At 48.1% G+C, this 18515-nt stretch overlaps 1 protein-coding gene across 1 annotated transcript in view; it reads left to right on the top strand.

Moving 5' to 3' along the window:
- LOC119402050 (glutamine synthetase) overlaps nucleotides 1-16554 on the top strand; it is a 34689-nt gene extending 18135 nt beyond the window's left edge. The window contains exons 2-6 of the mRNA XM_037669134.2: nucleotides 12186-12356; nucleotides 12475-12636; nucleotides 12911-13185; nucleotides 13987-14186; nucleotides 15131-16554. Of these exons, the coding sequence (XP_037525062.1) occupies nucleotides 12186-12356; nucleotides 12475-12636; nucleotides 12911-13185; nucleotides 13987-14186; nucleotides 15131-15419 (1097 nt within the window). The 3' untranslated portion in view covers nucleotides 15420-16554. The remainder of the gene's footprint in view (nucleotides 1-12185; nucleotides 12357-12474; nucleotides 12637-12910; nucleotides 13186-13986; nucleotides 14187-15130) is intronic.
- The last annotated feature ends 1961 nt before the right edge of the window (nucleotides 16555-18515 follow it).

The raw sequence follows: 18515 nt of genomic DNA, 5'->3' as shown, positions 1-18515 counted from the left end.
CGCATTGCAGAGCAGGATCAGTAGCATGTCTGAACTTTCGTAGCAAAACAGCCATTTGGGCTAGTTGGTAACGGTTCATATCTTAAAGCAAATAGGCGCACTATGGGAACAAGGACAAAAGGAAGGAACCGACGACACAAAGCGCACTTTCGTAGCGCTTTGAAAAATCCCAAAGGGACCGCAAAGCGCAGCACGCGTTCACGGTCAGGGAATAGCAGTAAATTTTTTTTACTAAGATAACGACGTGCGAGGCGGAAACGCTATTCGATATCGCTAGGATAGTGGTTAGGGTGAATACATAACACACTCACACATACACACACGCTCGCGCGCGCGCTATCATCCGGTCACGCAGCGAAAGCCTTTGCGCCGAGCGTTACTTTTGTTTTATTACAGGTTTGCTAACCGAAAGTGATAAGGAATGCGGCTGCTGCTTGTAGAAGTGGCTTGAAACGCGCATTTGAATATTATTTGTACTGAGCTCTTTAGATGTCAGGTATATGGTATAGAGTGGAATCTCGTTGATACGGTTTTCGCGGGAACCGGGAAATAAACTGTATATTTTGAAGATCGTATTATCCAAAGCAAGCTCCAAAAAGCAGAACATGTGCAAAATCTAACTCAATAGCAAAGGCTCGCGTGTAGTCTAGCGATGCTGTAACGCATAACACGTTATGCGGAGCAGCATCACTCGACGCCACGCGAGCCGCAGTCATTTGACGCGCTTTTATTCAGCCTACGTGGGAAAGAATCTTGTTTCCTTTGTTCTCTCTCTCATCGCCCTGTAAAATAACATATCAAAGAATCTGTTAATATGCTTTGCTTGAGCAAGCCATGCGCGCACCATTTAAACTGTCGTTGAACGTCCTACCGTGTTCTTCGCTTGTAAAGGTAACTTGCGCGTTTGTTTGGTTGGTTAATGGGGTTTAAGGGTTTGTTAATGGGTCCCAAAGTGACTCATGCTATGGGAGACGCCGTAGTGGGGGTGGGGGGTGTTCCGTATAATTTCGACCACCTGGAGTTCAACGTGCACTGACATCGCACAGTACATATGCCTCTGGCATTTTGCCTCCGTCGAAATGCCGCGGCCGTGGTCGAACCCGCGTCTTTCAGGTCACCAGCCGAGCTCCGTAACCACTAAGCGCACTGAAGTGGCACTTGTATGTTCGTTTGTTTTCTCAACTGCATTCCACCAAAACTCGGCGTTTTTATTTGTAACGAAGAATTCTGTTAGCAGTTATAATGTATGTCTATTCAAAACCTCCCAGGGGCAGTGTCCTCAGTCAGGGTATATGCCTTTCGTGCTTCCCTCCGCTCGATTGTTCGTGAATCAATACATCAATTTTCGACCGGTCATTTTCGAGTCCTGCTTCGGCTGCGCGCTCTAGCAGGGCGATTACGAGGCTAAATTTTGCGAGCCAAAGCCTGTCTTTGTCGTACTCTTTGTGTCATAACATGCAGCTGGCAGGCTCGCGGCGGTAAGTGTAGTACTGCATGTTGCTAGCGTTTCGTTATGTGGGCTGCAGAAGTCGCTGGCGCCAGCGATGCGAGGGCACAATTGGCGCACTGCCATTTCGCAAGGCGGCCGCACAAATGTCGTTCGGCTGTTTCGACATAACGCTTCCTTCGTCCGTTGCCACTTGTCCAGCGGCATGGAATTTCATCTTTGTACGGCGGGGGTCACCTTTTCACTTGGTGCTCCGCGTTGGTCCCCCTCTGGCGACTCGTAGATCGCAGCGTTGGGGCCTCGTCGTCGGAGCGCTCATTGCGAGACTGTCCACGGCCCCCCTGGATTCGCTCTAAGGTCGCCACTGATCAGGCTCGAAGGCTGCCCGTCACTCTTTGGGCACGCTGCCAGCCGGCGTAACGTTGGAACACTGCTCGCGAGGCTGACAGCGCTCCTTCCTCATCGCACCTCGTTGCCTGCACGCCGGCATATCCTTCGCAGCCTCGACCACTAATCAGTTCGTGCGGTTGTTTAACGATTGCGTTGACCGATTAAAGGCAGCGGGAAGCATGGATGGCCACTACCGCCTGTCGCGCCGCTCGTTGATATGGCATTGGCGTTCCGTGCCGGTGATTGTGGGACAATGTCAATGCGCCGCGACTATAGCCGGGGAAAACTGCTACTCCCTCACTCAATGCTGCGCCAACAAAACGGACACGATTGCTTTCAATGTTTAGCCATCTACGGAGTGTCCGCTGGCGACGACGCTGCATCCGCTGTAGTTGTATCTGCGAACCGCTGACGAGTGCTGCAAGCAGGCCCGTAGCCAGGAATTTTTTTCGGGGGAGGGGGGGAGGGGCACTTGCTGAAAACATTGACTATTTGAGAAAAACACTTATTTTTATTATTTATTTTTGGTAAAAACACCTTCACCAAAATTTCGGGGGGAGGGGGCCAAGCCCATGGGCCCCCCCATCTCCTGGCTACGGGCCTGGCTGTGAGTGCAGCTAAAACCGCCCTAAGGGCATCTGTTGCTCCTTGTGCCTGCAGGCTTGTTTTGAGATCGCGTACATATTCAGGCCGCATTGACTCTACCTATCGCTGCCACTTTGGCTACGTGTAATTTAAAAGCATTGCATTATAGTGAGCCTCAGCGCAGTTCGGGCGAACGAAAGAGAGGGGTGAAATGACGGAAATGATTGCGAACGCTTGATTACTGCGGAAATGTAAAATAAGTACAGAAGGCAAACCATTATTTTGAGAAAGTCGCTGTTAAATTTAGTACACTGTAGCTCTCTTGACACGGTACACGGACATTAAAATGTTTTTTCTATGATAATAATGTGCATAAGCAGTAAGATGCGCTGATCAGATGCCGTTATTGGTCAGTGCCCGCACGGGCATACATATAGTCGATAACGAGTCGACGTGAAAGTCGAGCACGTCAACGTGGGAGAAACAAAGCAGCTACAGCAAAACTCGTGCACGAACATGAAGGCGAATTCACTGGGAGGAAAGAAGTTTTGTGCACTACGGAATACACCTGCATAGTCAGATCCGATGGGCGACGGTTCATAGCTACAACACAATAAGCGTTCGGAAGTGTGGGCCTAAAAAGAAAAAAAAAATACGTTCACTGAACACGGCGCAAGGACAGATCAGGGCCAAATTCGCTAAACGGAAATTAAAAAAAAAAAAAAGATCGACAGCTCCCACGCATGTGGGAATTGGTGGTAAGCGCAGCTTTCTTTTGTTTTTTAAGTGTATTTTGCCTGAAGCAGCTCAACGCTTCTCTCCCTGTCACACGGGCACCCGTGTACTCCGTTTAACTCCCTCGTCTTTTCCTCGAGGGAGATGGGGTTCATGTCACACGGTCACCGTTTCGCTGGGGAAGTTAAAAGGAGCTTTTGGTGGAGGGAGTTCGGTAAAGACCATTTCGGCTCGATGGAGTACTCTCGTTCCCAGCCAGCTACTGCTACGCTGAAAACCGCACTAGCAAAATCGTCCTAATGAGCTCAATTATAATTTTAAAAACTATGCTCTTTTTTGCGTATCATTTCACGCCCCGTAGTGTAAGTTTTAGTTGCATTTTTTCGGACATCAGAGCTTGTACTCTCCACACCAACGCCTCGCCAAGCCGCCGCTGTGAAGCGTCGCGCGATATTTGTCTCTGCACGTGTGAGGCGCACGCAGAAGCACTCTGACAGCAATGGTGATTCCAAGCACTTCATCAACACACAAAAACACGTTTTTGTTGCTTTAACGGCGACTGCAGAGGCAAAAAAATTGGACGTTTCGACGAGCGCAGCAGCGCTGTTTCTGCCCCATGCGGCAACCGTCGAAAGCTTGCACCAAGCCGTGTAGCACGGCCACAACTCCATTCTCGTAATGCTCCATCAGGTAGTTAAATGCCGAACGGAGTGAAATGGAGTTCGGTGGTGGCCGTGTGACAGAGCGGTAGCTTAGTGGCTATGTCGTTGCGATGCCGAGCTCTGGGCGCGGGTTCAATCCTGGTCGAGGTGGCGGCATTTCGGTAATGGCCAGCTGTAAAAACGCTTTAGGTGCAATATTATTGCCAGAAGTGGGCAGTATCATTCAAATCCCGCTAAGGCGTTGCTTCATAATCAAATTTTTCGATATACCTCCGTGGCTATATTTTTTAGAGCTAAAAACAGCGCTGCTTGTGTGAGATTTTTTTTTTTTTTTTCGGGCGCTGCGCACTTCCTCCTTTTTTTCACGTTTTGCGTATGCTAAAACGCGTTTACCCGTTCGCGTGGGTGACGCAGGTTCAAGAGCACGTGCAGGGCGTTACTTTTTTTAGACAATACTTTTTTAACTAAATATGCCATGACAGTAAGGCTCCTATCGTTTTGGCACATACTCTACGTCGAGGCAGAAGTACTTCGCCGCAGCTGAAATTCCACTGTTGCGGCTAATTAATGAAAGCTAGTTAATAAGATTTTTATAAAAAAATCTGTATTATCTGAAAAAAAAAAACACCCTCTATTAGGGGTGTGCGAATAGTGAAATTTCATTTCGAATCGAATTCGAATCGAATAGTGCCGAATAGTGACCAAAAATATCGAATACGAGAGATTTTATTGAAAATAGAAAGAAAAAACAACGCAATAAAATCTGACCATGTCCTCGAGCACATAACGCGGTGAGTGACTGCCACCGAAAGACTACAAATAGTCATGCAGAAACACAAGCTGTTCCACATGACCTGTCTGCAGGCTCTCTCGCCTTGATGTTACGTTATTTCCTGCGGTTGAAAACATGCGCTCACTGGGCACCTCAGTAGCAGGAATGGGGAGATTTCAGCGATACATGGATAAAGTGCAGCTCCTTGCTTGGCGGTGCGGCATTGGCGACTGCACAGCGTGAACAAATTTTCACGTGTGAAGCCAATCACTGAGGGTATTGCGGGCCATAGTCGGGACGTTTTACGGTGCTTGCGGCTTGCGCAACCGAACTACGCAGGAAGTCCGTGCCTTTGTTTCGGACGCGAAGTTTGCAAAGGGCTTGACAGTTTTCTCACGTGTTTTTTTACGTGCTGAAATGACATTTTTTTTTTAAATAAACATGTGTTCGCTTTTAAACTAGGAACGCGCTGAAAGCTTCAACGAAAGTTCTACTGTAACGATGTTAGCCTTAACTTTAGCCACCCCACTCTAACCAAGTTGCACCATTGGGCTTTGTGGCGCTTTGGATATTCGTCCTTTCGAATTATTCGAAAGTTCGAATACTGGCTATTCGAAAGTCGAATCGAATTATTCCGTTAGGTGTTATTCGAATTCGAAACTCGAATATTCGCACACCTCTACCCTCTATAGTTGCGCCGTTCCTGGGCGCTTCTAAGGTTTCCCGGATCCATCACTACATCGGCTGTAACGAAAGCCGCGTTTGTGGCTGTCGCTTCGTACAGCCGAATTGTCACCCGTGTGAAACTCCCAGCCGCGTGGGCGGTTGTCTGGCTAGACTCCAGCGCAAACGTTTGGGGACCTCTCCGGTTTTTTTTTTTTTTTCGTTTTTTCTCTGACTCAGTGTTTTCCCGTTCAATTCTGTAAACAGCGCTTAGAAACCGGGCATATGGAGCGAGAGATTCTGTGGAGGGGCGGGCTCCTCTCTGCGGTTCGTTTCCGTTGCCTCGTCAGCTGTGCGCGCGCGTTGCGGATGACGCCACCGGTGGAAGCGGGCCGCCGGCTGTCCCCGCCCGTGACGCAGCGCGCAGGTCTTCCACGGAGTGGCACGTGACCGCGTCCGCCTCGGCGCACTGCCCCGAACACGTGCGCGATCACGAGCGTGCCGGTGCTCGCGGGCACCGGTGTGCACGTGATACGGCGCTGCTGCTGCTGCCGCTGCGCCACTGTTGCCTGTGGCGACGGCGAGCACCGCAACGCAGAGCCTGGCTCAGTCGCTCACGCTTCGTCGGCCGGAGATTCGAGGCACTGAGGCAGGCACGATACCCAATCCGGCACGTCTCCGCGGGCGCAGTATCGGCTTTTCGGCGAGCGCGTTGTCTTCGGTGGCCTATGGATTGCACTGCGAAGTGATCATCCTATACGAAGACTGTTTTCCTTAGTGCATCCCTCCGCACCTCTTTCGAGCTGCACCTTCGCTCATCAGAGTCGTGCCCTATTTCTTTTAAAAGTCTGACCACTTCACGTTATTATTTTTATTATCCAAATGAATCGACTACCCCGGGCTCGGGAAAAAATGCGATTAAACAAAAGGGGATGAGTGAAGGGCTCGAGAACCTTTTAATTTCTTAGCGGCGGCCTCTCGTTATCCCGATGCACCAGCAGCGGATCCACACCCTCTCCGGTCTCTCCAACGTGCTGTTCCCATTGCTTGCTTGCTTTTGATGCATTTTGTGATATTCCGGTGCGCTGGTAAATGCGTCAGCTTCAGTTATAAATAAATCACCCGGAGCCGCTCGCCAGGTCCGTGCCGCTTGTACGAAAACCGAAGCGCTATGTTTATCGTGCCGTCGATGACTGACAGCGCTTCTTCCGCCCTTTGCTCCCTGTATCCGTTGAAACAGCTGCTCTGCAACGTGCTCGCACCAGCTGTGGGAGGTCATCAGAAATGCGACTCTTATTTGCGGGCGCATGTGCTGGAGCGCTCGGCGCTGTTTCGAATGCACTGAGCTTCGGCGCATTACAGCTGTGATGCAATCTCGTTTTCCATCAGCAGTCGTCTGCGAAAACAGTGTTGATCAGGTGTGTATGTCGTAGCAGCGCATGACGACAGCCCTTTGCCGCGCTGAAGCTTCGTGTTAGACCGTGAAGCTTTCGTCGTCGTGGCAGGATCAAGCTTCGCCGGCTGAAGCGCATATATGCGGAAACGTGTCACCCATTCTCTGTATATGTACACGCACCCGGCAAGGGAGGAAGGTGGAGTTGGGCAGTCGGGTTACGCGTGGCATAATTTAATCTTAGCGCACGAGAAGCCAACGAGCAGAAACGTCGCCTGGATGAACGTTTGTTTCTGTGATGTTGAACATTCTGAGCTCATGAGAAATATTTCGTAGTCCGACACTCGTACCCTTCTCTAAAGGAGTACTTATATGTGTACACCGCTCGCTACTGTATAGGTGTTAAGGCACCTAGGCACGTGAGATTTCAAGTTTAATTATTCAAATAGCAATAAAGAACGGGTTATAGCAAGGTTATTCAGTAGGGGTGTGCGAATAGTGAATTTTGGAACCGAATCGAATACGAATCGAATAGTGACGACACCGAATCGAATACGAATACTAATCGAATAGTTTTCGAATAGTAAGACAACCGTTCTCAAAACGGTCCTAGAACTCCGCAGCGTTTTTTTTTTCTTTGTTTGAAAGAAATATTCACGAACTTTCACCAAAGAGCGTTGCGCTTACTTTTAACTGACTCAAAATACCACAGCTATGAAATCTGAGGTAAGCTCGTATACAGCAGCGACCACAACCTTCGAAATATTTCTAACTGTAGGTTGAAATAAAGCAGTGACTGCAGATACTTTGTCGCCTGCTTTTAAATAAAAGTGAGACATAAAATCTAAACAATTTTGAACCGAAGACTATGCATACAGCTAAGGCGGTAATGAAACACATAAACCTGCCATCGCAACATGGTCCTCGGCACTGAAGGCATGTAGACATCGGTGTTGAAAGCTGTATCTGCAAGAACAATTTACGCAAACACAACCCTTGCATCTATTGCTATTCATGAAGCTGAATGCAGTTGCACCTTCAGTTCTTACAAGATGACGACAGGAACTGATTAATGCGATGCAGAGGCAGCATAGTAAAAACTGAGCAGTATGGAGCTTTCATGAAAAAACGCCTTCATCCGGTAATCAATATAGCGTCGGTAGTTTCATAAAAGCTTGGGCTGCATGCATACTGGTAATTTAGTGATTAAAAGAAGAAAAATGGCCTTTAACTATTCCAAAGTTTTATTGTTTTGGGGTTCTCCCGTCGGCGCTAATTATTCGAAAACTATTCGAAAAATATTCGGTATTTCGAGTATGTACTATTCGATTCGAGTACCGAATCGAATAGAATGCTATTCGATTCGTTATTCGAAATTTTCGAATATTCGCACACCCCTATTATTCAGTGCCTCATAGGCTTCTGTGGCAATGTCTCAAACAAAAGTATGAAAAGATATGTTTCGCGGCTGTTCGTCGCGCTGCGTTACACGCACGTAGTCATCGCAGCTGCTACACGCCTTCCCAAAAGCGTGATATGCGATACTGTGCCCTTCGTACGCCTTTGAATAAATAAGTTTTACGTGTATTCATGTTTCAATTGCGTGTATAGCGTGTATTCATTTGCTGCCAGTTGCCCTTTGCAAAAAGGAAAAAAAAATTGCCTCCCCCCCCCCTTTTTCTTTCACATAAAGCGTTTCGTCCGGCGTGTTTTCGTTTTAGAAATTTACGTTACAGAGGTGACATTTTAATTTTGGTTTTAATGAAAGTGACGCTACTGGATCATCCAGATTATTAGGAACGAGACAAAGTGGTGCTGAGGGCCCCATTTAGAAAAGTTAATCCTACGAAGCCAACAGACAGTATAACCGAGAAAATTATGAATTACTCGTTTTAATTTAAATGTGAAAATGCTCAAGTGAACGGAAGTGAAAGTGAACGAAAAAAAACTTCTTGCCGCTGATGGGCTCCGAAACTAGGTCTTCGAATTATTCGCTGGTCTAGATATGCATAGAGTACATACATAATGCCCAAGGCAGTGGATGGGAAAACGGCGTCGCGATGTCTAATTACAGTAAGAACATCGCAAGTGCGGGTTTGGATCCCATCTGCGGCAAGATTTTTTTTTTTTCACAGTGAAGCTGTTAGTCACCACTTTCTCGGGATATTTCGCGGCAGCGTCTCCCGAGAGGAAAAAAAAAAGCTTCAGTGATTGAAGCGAATAGTGCGTACAGCCGTCAGCACGCTTAACTCGAACGCTCCGCTGCGTGGCCTCGAGTGACTCTGGCTTCGACTGCTTCGACTGACGCCAGCACCGCCAAGCGTTGAACCCGGTATGTTTGCTGCAGCTAACGATAGATGGGGCGCGGGTCGATTTCACTAGTAAATTTGTTTCACTTCTGTCTGACCGGCGGGTCGTATACACACTCACTTGGCAGGTCCGTTTTCGCCACGTTTCGCTCATAGCTACGTCCTCACGCGTGCCCATGAAATTCGTTGCCGTATGCTTATAAAGCTTACGAGTCGCCCTTGTTTGTGTCTTTCTCTTCTTTGGTGTTTTGGGTCATTACCAACTGGCCCACCTTATCACGCTTCTGCATTTGCATAGTGGTGGTTTTCAACACCTTCGACTTCTACAGGGCCTGAATGCAGTCAATTTTTTTAATGCGTAAGCATTTCATGCCGACTCACCGGGAAAACTGTCTGCCTGTCTGTCACGCATGACGGTCATCGCTATAATGAAATAAATTCTTGGCGGTGCTGGGTTTGAACCCAGGCGCCCACGGTCCAAAGGCGGGTGTCCTAACCAATGTGCTATACAGCTGCGCTTGCAGAATGTGAATATGTCGGAAGCAGATTAATGCATTGTACCAGTGGTACAAAACTGCAAAAGTAGAAGACTTTCTATAAAGGCTTCGTTGAAATATTTCGAGATTGTAAAATAAAAGCCCTTCTCTAGGACAATATAAGCCGACGAGCAAGATTGTGCACATCAGGAAGATTCAAACTTTGCGAAAATTTCATGCCAAACACTCGTTTCCATGACCGTGCTAGGCGCCTTTCGTTGGGCTGTTCCAGACGCTGATGAACGCTTGAAAGATGGAAGACGCCATGCCACCACATGCCGCCCGAATACCACGTTGTACAATAACTTACTCATCACTTGGACAACTACCAAAGATTATAATGGGGTTTGTCTCGTCCACTTTCATTTTTCTCTCTCAGTTCTGCATTTCACTTAAACAAATTAGTGCACCCTGAGCTTTCCTTCGTTGCATTGTCCGTTGGCTTCTTTATTCGTTAGTACGACTGCGAGTCGAGTATATTTCTTTATATTTATCCGGGCCGCAGCAGGCCTCCCGTCTTTTGTTGTCTTCAGTTATATTCGGGCATGTTTTCCGAGCCTCGTCGGACCTAGTCTGGGTGAAAGTGGCGTGGCGCCTGACGTAGCAGCGTCCTGTTTGTTACGCACGCTATCTGCGCCGTCTTGGCGTGTGCGTCTTTTCAACCCGTGCTTGCCGCAATGCTTGTTTCTAGCCGCAGCTGGGGCTTGCTCGCCACAAGAAGCACGCAGCCGGCGGTTTCTGAGTTTCGCGACAGCTATCTAATAGGCGAGTGCGGCCACGGCGTCACTGCTTGTGCGTCAACCGCATCGCCTCGTTCGTGATATTTTTTTGTGCGTGTGTGGGGAGGAAAGTGAAAAGGCGAAAGAACAAGAAACTTGTGGCATTTAATTGGGGTTTCTGTATACGCTGCCCTTGTAACTGTTTCCCTATGCCACCTCTTGAAATGCTTATTTGCGCAAACCCTCGTCGTATGAACTTTGCGGAGCAGTAGTAGTATTTCTGACTGGTTGTTGGTACTTAAATGTAGTGATGAAAAGTAAGTTCCAACTGATCGCGCAGTAACTGCCTATAATTACATTTGCTGTGACAGTAGGGGGGGGGGGGAAGGGACAGGAAGTGGATAAGCTAAGACGAAAAAAAAGTTACGTAATGTATATTGCGGTAAAAAAAGAAAAAAAAAAGATGAATGAACGAATTGTAACTCTTCTACGCTATAATAATGTTTGGTGGTCGTTAAAGAAACCGTGGTGCAAACTAATGCAGTCTGTGAGCAGTACTGCGGTGCTGCTCAGACACAGGGTCGTTAAACCCACCGAATGTATCAACTAGTGCTAATGTACCCACGTGTAAGCTTTCTGACGGTTTCAAAGCCTTTCTTCTTTTTTTTTAACCCTCTGCTCTTCGCAGTGACTGTGGGTGGATCACTTTCTACGGGGTTTTCGCGGTTGCTTACCTCTAGGAAGCTGTTTATTGTGTAGCGTTCTGTCTTGAAAACATTCTTTTATTTCTTAATTACCTTATTACAATGCGGAAATGGCTGTTGGGCAAACTCCAGATATTCCCGCCCGGTAAAAGGGAGTAGTTAAATGACGGATGCCGGTGCCATTCGCATACGGCTCATATATCTATTCAGTGTGGCTAAAGTTCTCTGATCTGCACAAATGGGCTGCCTAAGCGTTTGCACCCACGTATGGGTCCTTTGGAGACTGCGTACCTATGTAGCGTCAACGGTGAGAGCTGCGAGAACATAGGCACACTGGGTTGCTCGTGTCGCTCCCTCTATTGTTGTCTTCTGATCATTTCTTAATGTCTCAAGCTGGATGCCGCGCGTTTAGGATGCAAGTTCAGCCGCCTGCGTCTTTCGTGTTTAGCTTCTTAAAAAAATCGCAACGAAACAACGAATGGGTGCGAACTTGGCGTCCTTGTGATACGTATCCAAACATGCAAACTGACCACTGGAACACAGTTGTTGAACGTCTGGCTTCCTAAAAGCGTTCGAGCTGCCACACTGGTTATGCTTCTCGAATGTCGGCGCGGACAGCAGGGCCAGTGTTCGCAAAAAGCTCTTACGCTAGACGTTTTCGTAGAATATTTCAGTCATGATGCTAGACATATCATTATCGAAATCGGCCGGCTAACGTTAAAAAGCATTTATGAAGCAGAAGTTTCGTAAATTCGGTTATATATATATATATATATATATATATATATATATATATATATATATATATATATATATATATAATCTTTTTGCAAAACCGCGTTTTTTTCCGCCTGCGCCTGGAGGTGCTGCGTTTCTGAATCTTCTATCGGCAGTGCGGAAAAGCAAGATTGCAGTTGACGCGAGCGCTTACGTAATCACGAGTCCTTGTAACGTATGCGTCTACAGTCGAAGTGGTCTTTACCGTCGAGGTTATGACAGATGAAGCAGCATTAACTTCTTTTTTTAATTCTAGATATTATTGACCATACTTACCTCCGGCACCGGTTTATCAAACTCGCGATTATTCAGCTCAGGAATGGAAACGAGCTGTAACCCCCAACGATGTACCGTAAGCCATGATAAAGCAAGGTGATGCAGGACGTGACAGTAATCAAGAACCTATCATGTATTATCTTTTGTGCTCGTACAAGCAAGCAGTCAGATTTGGAGAGCGCTGTTGGTGACGTCTCCAAATTTTATTTCGTTTTAGGCGAAGAAACTCGCCTTGAGAAAACTGCGGGGAAGCCCACGATGTTCCACTACTTGGACCTGCCGATGCCCTCGGACAAGTCCTTGTGCACTTACATCTGGATTGATGGTACCGGAGAGCTACTACGTTCGAAGACACGAACCGTCAACTTTGTGCCAAAGAGTGCTGAAGGTAACTGCTACTGTGCTTTTGTCAAAGTTCTCTGCGCTAAATGGCATTTGTGTAAATTAATTTCGCAGGTCGCGCTCAAAGAACTTCTTGTAATCTCTCTCTCTTTCTTTTTTATTAGAGCTGCCTATGTGGAATTACGATGGCTCCAGCACTTACCAGGCCCAGGGATCCAATTCTGACGTGTTTCTCAAGCCTGCCGCGGTGTTTCCCGACCCTTTCTTAAGGGGCAACAACAAGCTGGTCATGTGCGAGACGTACAGGCCCAACAACGAGCCAACAGGTGCGCGTGAGGTGGCACCAGCTTTTCATGGTCTTGGCGCGTTGCGATTTTCCTTGAGCGTACTCCGGTCTTCTCCACAAGGAGAGGACCACGTTTGTTGGCGCAGTTGTGGTAGCGCTGTTTGCTCGTTAGCGTGCCGGCTGGTTAGCACTTGCGCATCTGCAAGGTTTTAGTGAGGCGACAATATCGGGAATGTTGGCTCCTGATGATGCGAATATCTGCCCTTTTGCTGGATCGATGGCGTCGAGAGTAATCGTTTTCTTTTCGCTGTCAGAAACGAATCACCGAAACAAGTGTGCTGCTGCTATGGAGAAGGTCAAGGACCAGGAACCTTGGTTCGGCATCGAGCAGGAGTACACGTTCCTGGACACCACAGGCAAGCCCTTTGGTTGGCCCAAGGGCGGCTTCCCGGGACCCCAGGGGCCGTACTACTGTGGCGTCGGCACTGGGCGTGTAATGGGCCGCGATGTGGTCGAGGCCCACTATAGGGCCTGCCTTTACTCTAACATCAACGTCTCTGGAACCAACGCCGAGGTTATGCCTTCCCAGGTACGACTGTTGTCGTCGCTTGTGTGTGTGTGTGTGTGTGTGTGTGTGTGTGTGTGTGTGTGTGTGTGTGTGTGTGTGTGTGTGTGTGTGTGTGTGTGTGTGTGTACTGGTTTTTTAAATTTTATTTTAATCTCTATTTGCATCATTTCTGTGTCTTTTGAGAGTCGTGATTGTTTTTTGCTCGTACGTTGCGCTTCAGGAGTTTCCTTCCCTTATGGCAGCGCTTTCTAGAACAAAGTGGCGTGTGAAGTCGTGTTGATGGAATTTCGTATGAATGCGTGCGCTGGTGCTATATCACCGCAAGAAGATTAATACGAGCTTGCCAGAAATGGGGTTGAGACGGCCCCACCAATATTCTTGCAATCGCACGATTCTCGACGATCGTCACAAATGCTGCCATGGTACTGCGCAGTTCGGTGCGAATTTTTTCAACGCAGTCTTTACGCGCTGGTGGCGCTCTTCCGCACCAGTGACAGCATCATTCACGTTGTCGTTTGTTGCAAACTTAGCCACAAACGGCGAATGCACTGAGAACTTTTGTCAAAACAAATGTGTAACTCTGCTTACGGTTTCGTATTCCCTGATGCACGGATAGGAATAGTTCGCCGAAAAGCTGGCAGGGAGGTGTATACATATATAGGATCGCAAACAAATCGGACGTCTTGCTCTGTTGTGCCGTTTTTACGCATTTCAGTCCGAAATGGAATGAAATGAAAGGGAAAATGGAATGGCGGTGTATGCTGCATGCCGACTAGCCTTCCTTCTGAAGTGATTATTTATGTACTGACCTTCTTTGCGCAGTGGGAGTACCAAGTGGGTCCCTGTGTTGGCGTGAGTGCTTCTGACGAGCTCTGGATGTCCCGCTACATTCTTCATCGCGTTGCCGAGGACTTCGGCATCGTGGTTACCTTCGACCCTAAGCCCATGACCGGCGACTGGAATGGAGCTGGCGCGCACACAAACTTCAGTACTAAGGCGATGCGGGCTGAGGGTGGAATCAAGTGAGTCCCCTTGTTACGCAGGCTTGCATTCCTTCACTTTTGGCAAGCATTCTGGAAGCTGCCAAAGTACCGGGGCGCAACGAAAACGGTCTTCAATGTGGCGCGGAGCATCTGCGCCATGCCCGATCGAGTTCGTCGTGTTGAACCTGAGGTAGTGATTGATAAGCCAAAGCGCGTGTACAGACTCAACATACTTGTATAGAACGCTCAAGCGACTGCACTGGCGACGTCTACCGACTACGCCTGGTTTGAGATAATCAACGTCTAATCATGCATCATTGGTAGCAGCGCATGCGTAAATTTGGCCTGCCTCAAGCCACGCGTTCTCCGTAGACATCCTTTATGCAGTCCCGAATGCGCAACTCCAGCGTTCGACACTAGCGTGTCCACCTGCGACCAAAAGTGCGATTTTTGGTTCTCGCATGTCAGTGGCCTGGTCCACAGGTTTCTCGACGCCTTGGCATGTAACCTGAAACTGAAGTTTAGATTCGGCGTCGCAAACGCCTCAGCGTAATCAGAGCTGACGTTTGGGCGAGTTGGATGTAGTTAAACATGTTGAGTGGTTTTCAGCGCGAAACAAACGAGGACAGAGGTAGAGAAGGGGCACAATAATCAGCTTTAGGTTTGCCGGTTTCAGTTGCCCATATGTTTTTTTCTGCAGTATCCCCTGGTCCGCATGCTTTTGATCACAGGTGTGCGTCAGCGGCGCTGTGCGCGAAATACATGTACATGCTATCGCAACTTACAGCTGCAGGGTTAAGTGCCTTTATTTTTCATTTTAGTTGCAAACCTCAGTGCGAAGTCCCCTGCCACCGTGGCTGGCGTTCCGCAGCTGGTGCTGCGCACGATAGCATGTCGTTTGCGCCTAGTCGCGCACTTCGCAGTATATACAACCAGTGCCTTTGCAAGATTAAGACGAGTCTGCCTCTTCTCTTGCACCACAGGGCCATTGAGGCGGCAATCGCTCGCCTGGCGAAACACCACAAGCGCCACATTGAGGCCTACGACCCAAAGCAGGGCCGCGACAACGAGCGTCGCCTAACTGGTCACCATGAGACGTCAAGCATCCACGACTTCTCGTCTGGAGTGGCCAACCGAGGCTGCAGTGTGCGGATCCCACGGGCCGTTGCAGAGCAGAACAAGGGATATTTCGAGGACCGCCGGCCGTCGTCTAACATGGATCCCTACATGGTCACCGAAGTTCTTGTCCGTACCTGCCTCCTTGAAGAGTAGACCATGACATCCAAGAGTTTTTAGTCGCATGCCAACTCAGGGCTGCCTTCGTGAGCCTTCAAAATTGTCTAGTGTGCAGAGCAAGCTGAACCCCTTTAGTTGAAAATAACTGTTGTTTAGGTTGCATGTCTTGACTATATCTGAATGAGCTCAGTGAGAATCTGCATGACAGCCTAATAGCTTTAGTTTCTCTCCAGTTGTGTGAAAAAGGAAAATAGTACTGCCACTCGCATTGATCTAATGGTATCCTGAATGTGAAATTTATTTTTACGCGAAAGAAAAGCTATAAGATAACTTCGCTGAAGTATGGAAGATATTTGTAGTCTTGTTTTAAGAGGAACTTTATGAAATGTTTTCAACATGTCTTCCAATACTGTGTCCATCAAATATGTTGGCTGTGAACGAAACGCTAAAAGGTGCACAGCCTGAACTCCATTGGAGGTCGCCTAAGGTGTGCTGGGTCCGTTCTGTATGCTTTGTGCCAGACAGCACTGGCTGCCACTCGGGGCTCACTGGTGCTCGTTGAACTGGAAAACACGCCGTGTAGTTATCTTTGTTTCTCGCTCTTTGTCTGTTCAATATTATGTAAACTGGATAAGGTTCCATGTTACCAAGGAAGGTATCTGAAGAGAGGCACTCGATTGTTTTCATTAGATGTTTGCAGGAAGCTACTCATTGCTGTGGAATTGACATGACGTAACGCCACTCGAGATTGTGCACAAAGCAGTCAATTCTTCAATTTTCCTTGGATGTGCCTGTGAAGTTTAAAAATGCCAAACAGTGGGATGGTATGAGATCTTTCTTGCCTATTGCAATGTTAAAAAAAAGTTTTCCTCGTGTTGCAAACTGAATGTTTCCACCCTCTCACTGCATGTATCTCGCGGTGGCACGCACAGAAGTTTCGAAAAGCATGCATCATGGCAAACTCTTATATATACATATATGGGCATCCTCATGGCCACAACATTCCACTCGTTTTGTACAGTTGCACATGCAGCTTGCGTTTGTGAAACCTTTTTGTAAATAAGAATCTAAGTGCCCGTTGCCCCTGTGGGCGTTTTTAAGTATCCGGCGTGCTTTTATTTGATTGACATTTCTGAAACTCTATATATTGTTTATTAAAAAGGAAAACAAACTTTCGTTTTGTTTAGTTTCTTTCTGTGACATTATTTTACTTCACTCACAAGCTTATGCATAGATTTAGAAAATACAGCATGTCCCGCGTAGCGGTACTAAATGTTATGGCCTCGTTCAAAGCAAGCTTTATTAGATATGTGGTTCATACACCTGGTGGTTTATACTGCCTTTAAGTATGGGCAACGGATACAGTCTGCATTTTTTAAAACAAGTCCAGTGACAATTAGCGGTACGAAGTGGCATTGGACAGCTGTCGGTAGTAACGCGCAGCGACTGGCGCAGCATGGAATACGATATACATTGAGAACACGTGATCATACCTGCCGAGTACCACCTATAGCAACAACCAAAAAACGCGCGCAGCTCGGAAGTCTGAAGTATCCGGCCGGGGTCAACTGTTAATGCCGCTCTTAATTCGCGTCATACCCATCACTTTGTGGTAAGTCGGTTCCTTGCTCGCCTAGCTACGGGCTTCATTCTATCAAAATGATAAGGGTCCGATCGAATCTGAGCCTCTTATTGAATTGGGCGAAGTGTAGCGAAGCATCGGGACACGAGAAGGAACGACAGACCTGTCGCTTGTGTTGGTAGGTCCTTTTGTTCATGCCCTGATGTTGCACTACACCTAATTCAATAAGGGTGACCAACAAACCGACATCGATACCCTCGTCGGTCTGGTGCAGTAACCGTTAGGCCAAATCAGGCTAGCTCCTTGAGAAGGTTGGTGCATGCATCACGTCGCAGAGCGAGAGTGCGTGGTGGTGGTGGTGAAAACTTTATTATAAAAGAGAGTGTATGAGCCCCTGAAAGGGCCCTACAGACTAGGTGACATCCTCAGTCCGGGACGTCATTGGACGACACCGCTGCTCTAGCTCGCGCAATGAGGGCTTGTTGGGCCCCCAGGTCAGAGCAGCTAAGCAGCGTCGCCTCCCAGTCCTCTCGCGTAGGGTTGGGGAGAGGGGGAATGGCGTACGCCAGTTCCTATATTAGGCCAAAGAAGCGGGAATGAAACGCGCAAATAAATGTCAACCTTGCCATGGTCTTTCACGTGCGTCATGCGGCGTAGCGACGAATCTCATATGAGAGCGAGAACGTGTTGAGTTTTTCTCATTCTTCCCTCCTGTCGGCTTTGCACTTTGAGACGCTGTGCTACATTTGGTATCGGCTCACATTCTCCACTTCTTTACTCGTTGCTGCTAGCACCATGTAGACGACGTGCGACATAGTAGCGCCTTCTGGATGGTCCCAGGGTCGTAATGCAACAGGTCGTAATGTCCGCTGGCCTGAACGAACGCGCGAAAACACGAATAAGGCATGCATGTCATTATTGTCATGTATACAGAACAGTCGTCGTCACAAACACGCTAGCGTCATGCGTACGTACAATTACTCGCCTTTCGCAGGTACGTTAGTCCATCTGATAATGCTCTGCTGAATCGCGAACGATACTGGATGGTCAGACATCTGTGAGAAGTTTCGAACAGTGCGTAGAGGTGTGCATTTTTTTTATTATTATTGCGACAGCAATTCTCGACAGTCTCGACCGGTTTTTGCCGTCGCCGCCATGTCCTTCCGGCATGAAGTCCAAATTGATAAGATCCCCCCGAGCATTGTATGTTCTACCGCGGGTAAAAGCGCGCGAACGGGGGCGACGAACGCGGCCGATGCAGAGATCAAACGAGCCAGGGGCGTAGCCAAAGGGGGGGGGGGGTTCAACCCCCCCTCGAAATTTTTCAATTTTGCTTGCGTATATATGCACGCACACGTACAAACGCACGCACGAACATATATAAAGTATGGTTGAACCCCCCCCCCCCGAAAAAAACTCCTGGCTACGCCCCTGAAACGAGCCGGCCCATTTCCGTCGCTCGGAGGGTGCATGCGATAATATCACCCCGCTCGGGAGGCCTGCCGTCGAAGCAAACAAGAAACGCCCCGCCCGTCTTTAACGACCATGAA

Source organism: Rhipicephalus sanguineus, chromosome 1, assembly GCF_013339695.2.
Source record: "Rhipicephalus sanguineus isolate Rsan-2018 chromosome 1, BIME_Rsan_1.4, whole genome shotgun sequence".
Classification (NCBI taxonomy): Eukaryota; Metazoa; Arthropoda; class Arachnida; order Ixodida; family Ixodidae; genus Rhipicephalus; species Rhipicephalus sanguineus.
This window is presented reverse-complemented; position numbering and strand designations above follow the sequence as displayed.